We start from the raw sequence: 7474 nt of genomic DNA on the forward strand, positions 1-7474 counted from the left end.
TCACTCCGCTCAAGCAGATCGGCTTCTAAAGCCGTAACTTTCATGTTAGTATCAACACCATCGTGCTCGTCATCTTGTAGATCGCTAACAAGCCGAGCCGAGTCTCTGATGAAGAAGAAGAACCATCCATCCACCTTCAACCGCTTACTCCTTTTCAGGGTCACGGGGGAGCCTGGAGCCTATCCCAGGGAGTATCAGGCACAAGGCGGGGGACACCAGTCCATCGCAGGGCACACAATCACACACACATTCACACACTACGGACACTTTAGGACTGGGGGAGGAAACCGGAGTACCCGGAGGAAACCCCCGCAGCACGGGGAGAACATGCAAACTCCGCACACACAGAGCCGTGGGAATCGAACCCCCGACCCTGGTGGCGTGAGGCGAACGTGCTAACCACTAAGCCACCGTGCGCCCACTGATGAAAAAGAACTTTACTCGGAAATGAAAGCTGAGCAACAAAAGGAGCTCTGGCGGTTTTCTTTTTAGGAAGCTTGCAGTGAAATCTGTGATCGTGAACATTTTGCAGGTTATGACGTCAGAGCGATACGCAAGCAGTGACCTGTCATAGGAATTGCAGAATTACAGCACCAAGAAACAATTTGGCACCTGAATCACTAATCACATCACAAGTATGTCAGTATGAACATATTTAATGTGTTTCAGTTTGGACTTGTCTTTTAATTACTGTATGAATTCATCCAGACAGACTCAGGTGCCGTTCTTCAGGCAGTATGCAGACACGCCCTCTTCCTCCTCCTCCTCCTCCTCTCGCTCACTCGGTGTTTTTTTCCCTCCCCAGTGCCTCAGTGTTCGGCTGCATTCGTGTCGACTGCCCAGAGTCCACGGAGCCGCACAACTGACCTCAGGACTGAATATACCGACTCAGAGAAAGGTGAAGCGCTGAGTTCTATACATGTACATGTATAGACATATTAGTCTAGTGTCAGATTAAAATGTCTTTGTGTGTCATCTAGCAAATCTTTTGCATTTTGTAGTTTTTGTTAATTTAGTATAAGTGTGTCATTTGTGATAAGGAGGAATCAAGGGGATGTTTCTGTTTAATTTTAATTTGAGGTTTGATTCAGTGCAGTGTTCACTTCATTAATGTGATGAATGTTTTCCATGTTTACATTGAGCTATAGTTTAGGTATTTATTTACAACAACAAAAAAAACCCTTTACCTGTAGTTTCTTGTTTATACCTCTTCTTGCATTTCTGTAAGACTTAGGTGTGTGTGTGTGTGTGTGTGTGTGTGTGTCCTGCATTCCAGAACTCCTCTGTTCCAACATGTCTCTGTACAGCTTCGGCTTGGAGCCTCTGTCCTGTCACGCCTGGAACAAAGACCGAACTCGTAAGTGTGAACACCCGTCACTACTCCCTCCCTACACACAATAATCATCCATTACAGCATCACCAAGTGCAATCTGATTCTGCAAAGTTACGCCTTGAACACTCAGCATTTCAACTTTTCCTAAATCTGCTAAACGCACAATCCACTTTAGCAGAACTGAGAGAGCGTTTAAGTGCATAAACGTATGTAACCGGAGAGCATCGCTACGATCATCATCATCATCATCATCCTCCTCATCATCATCATCTTTGCTTCTGCCTTTCAGAGATCGCCATCAGCCCCAACAGCAGTCTGGTGAACATTTACCAGAAGAAGGAGAAGGAGTGGATCAAAATCCACGAGCTGAAGGAGCACAGCGGGCGAATCACGGGTAAAAGAAAAGCAGGAAGAGGGCGCTCCATTAGTCGCTATCTCACTGATAACACAACACACACACACACACACACACACACATATACACACGGCTCACCCACAAAACATACACTCCTGCAGAGAGGGCTGGGCCGAAAATACACTTTGACCATGAACACATCGGCATTTACTCACACACACACACACACACACACACACACACACACACACACACACAGTACACACTACACTCAGCATACACTGTGTTACAACAATACAATCCGGCAATACAATCATGAATATGTACGTAAAGACGATTGATAGATCAATGGAAAAACGCGACAGCTGCACAGACAGACAGACAGACAGACAGACAAGCAGATAGGTAACTTGACAGACACAAAGACAGACAAATGACCAGAAAGGTAGATAACCAGACAAATAAAGATATGATCGGACAGACAGACAGACTGTTGACCAGACAGACACAAAGACAGGCAGATAGTTAACCAGTCAGACAGGCAGATGATCAGACAGACAGTTGAACAGACAGATAGTTGACCAAAGCGACAGACAGACAAATTACCAAACAGATTGACAGAAAGACAGACAGATAGATGGTCAAAGAGACAGAACGACAGACAGAATGGCAGACAAACCGTTGACCAAACAGATATACAGACAGACCGACAGAAAGAAATTATATTACTATACAGACAGTCATGTGGCCAGATAGACAAAAAGACTAAACAGACAGACAGACAGACAGACAGAGAGATTACCAGACATACAGGCAAAAACAGACAGACAGACAGTCAGGCAGACAGACAGACAGACAGAGGAACAGGCTAATTGCTAGATAGACAGATGAACAGAAAGACAGACATACAGGCAGACAGACGGATGACCAGAGAAACAGAATGACTGACAGATAGACAGACGGATGACCAGACGAACAGGCAGATGAATAGACAGACAGTCAGACAGACAGTGTGCAAATAGATATTTACTGTTCTGCTGTAACAATGTTTCAGGAATCGACTGGGCCCCGGACTCAAACCGCATCGTCACATGCGCCTCAGACAGAAACGCCTACGTGTGGACGCTGAAGGACGGCGTGTGGAAGCCGACTCTCGTCCTCGTTCGCATCAACAGAGCCGCCACGTGTGTCAAGTGGTCACCTCAGGAGAACAAGTTCGCTCTTGGAAGTGGAGCCAAACTCATCTCTGTGTGTTACTTCGAGAAAGAGAACGACTGGTAAGACACACACACACACACACACACACACAGGCTCACATCTCAGGAATATCATTTTCCAATAACAGCATGAAACTAAATGTTTTATTTCTCTTTTATCACACCAATCTGCCCACACTAGCTATTTTTAATTTATTATAAAACATCACGTCATACTTTTTTTGTTGTTGTTGTTCTGTCATCGGCCTCTCAATAAACACAATAAACTCCTGAAGACTTTCCCTTGTTGGAAAACCCAAAGTTACAGCTTAGACCGATGTTTAAAGAGCAATTTAACCCAAACCAAAAATGTTCACACTTTCCTCTTGATCCCAAATCAGCAAAGACACACCAAGTTGAAGTGTGTAGCTATTAAATGAGTGTAAAACTCCCGGTCCGAACAGAGCAAGCTGCATCATACCTAAATCATCACTCTCTGAGCTCAATCAAATCGGTTTAACGTAAGCGGTTCTGTAAAACAAGTTCATATTAAACTCGTTTACAGATCCGAATGACAGTTAATCTATTAGCACTTTTGAATGGTTTCTGATGGTGTTTTTGCGCAGGTGGCTCAGTAAGCACATAAAGAAAGGGATCTGCTCGACCGTGCTCAGTCTGGACTGGCATCCCAACAACATCCTGCTGGCAGCCGGATCAGCCGATCTCCACTGCAGGTTACACCACCTCTGTGTACTAATTCATATTAGTGTATCTCATTATACACAAACATTATATCTGATTTATATCCAGAATCTTTCCTTATTCAAAATTCCCTACAAACGACCCATTATTGTTGTACTTACGACAAAACAGCCTACATTAAATATATACATATATACGTCTGATAACTCGGCCATGTTGACATTTCTCGATATGGTGGATCCCACGGAAGCTGAGTTGGCTGGAAAGCTTTAACGCTTTAACAGAAACCTTGTTTTAACTGCTACATCAAAATGGGACATCAACGAGCAAAAAGAGCGAGCAGGAAGCCTCGTAAAACAAGACAAATGAAGTTTTACTGGTGGACACACAGTTCCAGAACAAACAGAAAGCTTGGTAGTAAACCAAAGACCTGGCTAAGAATAAAACAATGCACAATCAGGCTGAGATTGATAACTCATCAACACGGTTGATTGTTAACAGTAAACATTTATTCTCCAGCCATCAGGGATCATGGGTTATGCAAATGGATGCATGTTATGTGGTTATGTAAAAGCACAGCGAAGCCACAATAATAAATATTGCAATACATGTGCAAGCAATGTTGGAGTTTATAAGCAGTGTATAGGATTTTTAGGCTCTGGAGCTGTTTTGATTTAGGTTTATGTTTGGTGCTATGTACACTTCTGAGAAACAGCTTGTAATGATTTATAATCCCACTATCCGTGTGTCACGCAGAAGATGACAGGTTCCATTTTGAGTCTTGTTCCTCTACAGGTTTCTTTCTCGTTTCCTTGCTACAATCACTTCTGGAATCTAAACCTACCTCCAGATTTCGGTTTGGAAAGCTGCTTTTTGACTATCCATTGTTAAAATGTGCTGCTATGCAAATCAAATTGGACTGAATTGGAAAGATTTGTTTGTGTATTATGTGATGCGCACTAAATACGTCCATCTGCCGCTCATGAGTCATCATTTTAATCATCATTTAAATTTCTAGTAGTGCAGCTGATCGGTTATATTTCTGATTTCACAGGGTTTTCTCCACGTATATCAAGGAAATTGAGGACAAGCCTGGCCCGACACCATGGGGAGCCAAGATGCCGTTTGGTGAAATGCTTCTGGAGCATAAAGACTGTGGTGGCTGGGTACACAGCATCGCATTCTCTCCGTCCGGAGACGCGCTGGCCTGGGTCAGCCACAACAGCTCCATCAGCGTCGCCGACGCCACGCAGAGCAAAGAGTAAACACCCGAACTAATCTATTTACAGTCCAGACAGATAATGAGAATCATTTGATTTTACCGTAGTACATTTCTAAATCATGCTTCTCTAAGAAACATGGCAAACATGTTTCATGGGTAAATAAATACTATATGTAACATACAGTTGGCTCCAGAACTATTGGCACTCTTGGTAAAGACTTGTTATGAAATTGTCATATTGTCATTGTGGTTTATTTAACACAGTTAGAGTTCCTATGCAGTCTAGTGATTTTTTTTTTTTTAAAGTTAAATAAATGGTATCATGTTTTTAGTTGCATTTTGTTTATGGGAATTGCCAATTACTGTGACACTTGGTTTTTGTTTAAAAAAAAATTGTATAAGGATTTTTTTTTTTTTTAAAGTTTCGATTTCTTTCATATTTCGATACTTAACCACAAGAACATTGTTTATCATAGCCGTTTTGGCCATCGTTGCTGAGGTCGTCAATAATTCTGGAGCTGGCTGTAAATAAAAGACGTGCGGTATGAAATAAAGTAACATAGAAAATAGCAAAAATAACCGAAATGTAATAGTAATTATTATTTGTATGTACTAAATGCATTATGCAGGGTTACACAGCTGACTATAGAACATCTCCCCATGCTCAGTGTGCTGTACATCAGCGAGACCGAGATTGTGGCTGCGGTAAGTCTATGTGTTAGCTTCAATCAGAACAACTTGATGGATGGATGGATGAATGGATCGATAGATAGATAGATAGATTTGAAGGTGTGCAATGGCTTTGATACAACGTGGTGTCTCCTCTCACTGGTGTTGGTTTCTTTTTGTACATCACAGGGTCATGACTGCTGTCCCCACCAGTTCTCCTACAAAGGGCCTGGCAAACTGGAGTTCGTGCGAAAGCTGGGCATCGCCAAGCAGTCATCCAAAAACAGCATGTCGGCCATGCAGCACTTCCGCAACCTGGACAAAAAGGCCAAGACCGACGAGGAAGACAACGAGCTGAACACTCTACACCAGAACAGCATCACGTAGGGAAAGAAAACATCAATGCTGCTTGATGCAATGACAAAAAAATCGAATAAACAATTTTCCCAAATGTAGCCAATCAGATAAGACATGTTCGATGTCTGACGTCTGCTTGTCAGGTTAAGAATTCAATATTTAATATTCAAACCAAGTACCTCATTGCTATTATTATATTGTGGCCATGACATTGTGTAACTTGAACATGTGAATTAATATCCTATAGAACGTCATACTTAATAGCCAGTATATTCATTTGTGGCCAGGCCTTATTAAAAAGGTGGCTCCATATCGACTACACTTGAGTGTAAGGCGTATTTGTGACTATTTGTACTATTTTTGCATGTTTGATTGGAGAAATGTCATATTAAGAGTGTCTTGTTTGGCCTGCAGCCAACTGTGTGTGGTGGAGGGAGACAAGGTCAAAGTGGAAAAGTTCAGTAGTGTCAGTCTGGATGGAGCCATGGTGCTCTGGGAACTCAAGGTACTGCATGTCCACAACTGTCAGCGAGACATTACACAGTGCATACTGTTCATAATGTTTTGCCAAAAATGACATCGATATTGTCACCATGACCTCACTCGTAGCCGATCAGATAAGACGCACCTACTCATATCCAGGCCTGAAAAATTATTTACGTTTCATTTTTTGTTTCTTGAATACTTTTATATTACACATGTAAATAAGGAAACACGCACGTCCTTTGTAGTGAGAAAAGAACATTTTTAATTTGGTTGTAAAAATTTTCTTTTTTTTTCATTATATATTTTTCTCTCACCATTTTAATTCTGATTTACTCAGGGAAATGTGTGTATTTTTAATATTATTCCACATTGCGGCACACTAAAATTGTAGTTTTTACATATTTATTGACTGTCATTTTTATGTTTCATCCTTGTGTTGTTTTTTTTCACAGCCTTGAAACTCGCTAATAAGGCAGAAAGGTTTTGTGGCCGATCCGACATCCACGCTACACGAAAGATCTCAGTGTCATTCTGCTGCTGTGCTTACAAATATCATTTAAGATCAATACTTTATTTTCTTTTTAAAAATAAACATGTCATACTGTTATTTTTAATTTCTGTAATTACTCAGAGAAAAGATATTACTCTGCAGTAAACATTATGGGGACACAGACTTTAGTTTCCAAGTTTTCAAATGATTTTTAAAACATACTTTGGTTTTAAGATTTTTTTTTTAAAAGAAAGTTTTCCTGTCATATAATATCAAAAAAAAAAAAAAAAAAAAAACCATAAAATTTTTAAAACATATTTTGATTTTAGGATTTTTTTTAAAAAGAAAGTTTTCCTGTAATATCATATCAAATAAAAAAAAAAACCATTCATTTGTAAAAATTCCATTGTGATTATTCCTTATTGCAGTGCTTATACATACCAAATCTCTATCACACCTTTAACCCCCCCCAAACCCTGGGCATACACAATCCTCACCATTGCCGAACCTTGAGCACACTAATCCTGACCTGATCTTAACTCAACCCTACACAATCCCTAAACATAAAATTTTTGCAGTAATTCTAAAAAGCTTGATAAATAAGAAGCAATCAGCCTATAAGTAACTGTGAAGGGCGTTCCTGGATGTGGATGCCTATAATGCC

At 40.8% G+C, this 7474-nt stretch overlaps 1 protein-coding gene across 1 annotated transcript; it reads left to right on the plus strand.

Annotated features, from left to right (window-relative positions):
- The first annotated feature begins 618 nt into the window (after window positions 1–618).
- zgc:86896 (uncharacterized protein LOC415190 homolog) lies at window positions 619–6927 on the plus strand. Its single transcript, XM_053616646.1, has 11 exons — window positions 619–635; window positions 806–898; window positions 1277–1357; window positions 1623–1727; window positions 2743–2965; window positions 3511–3618; window positions 4641–4847; window positions 5438–5513; window positions 5667–5860; window positions 6249–6339; window positions 6773–6927. Coding segments are annotated over exons 1-11 (1185 nt in total). The 5' UTR covers window positions 619–634; the 3' UTR covers window positions 6779–6927.
- The last annotated feature ends 547 nt before the right edge of the window (window positions 6928–7474 follow it).

The sequence above is a fragment of the Ictalurus furcatus genome, chromosome 2 (assembly GCF_023375685.1).
Source record: "Ictalurus furcatus strain D&B chromosome 2, Billie_1.0, whole genome shotgun sequence".
Taxonomy (NCBI): Eukaryota; Metazoa; Chordata; class Actinopteri; order Siluriformes; family Ictaluridae; genus Ictalurus; species Ictalurus furcatus.

Excerpts from the sequence above, each read along its gene's own strand:
- zgc:86896 (XM_053616646.1), top strand. Across the intron at positions 3,619-4,640 it reads TCAGCCGATCTCCACTGCAG|GGTTTTCTCCACGTATATCA; the intron begins GTTACACCACCT and ends CTGATTTCACAG. Across the intron at positions 5,514-5,666 it reads AGACCGAGATTGTGGCTGCG|GGTCATGACTGCTGTCCCCA; the intron begins GTAAGTCTATGT and ends TGTACATCACAG.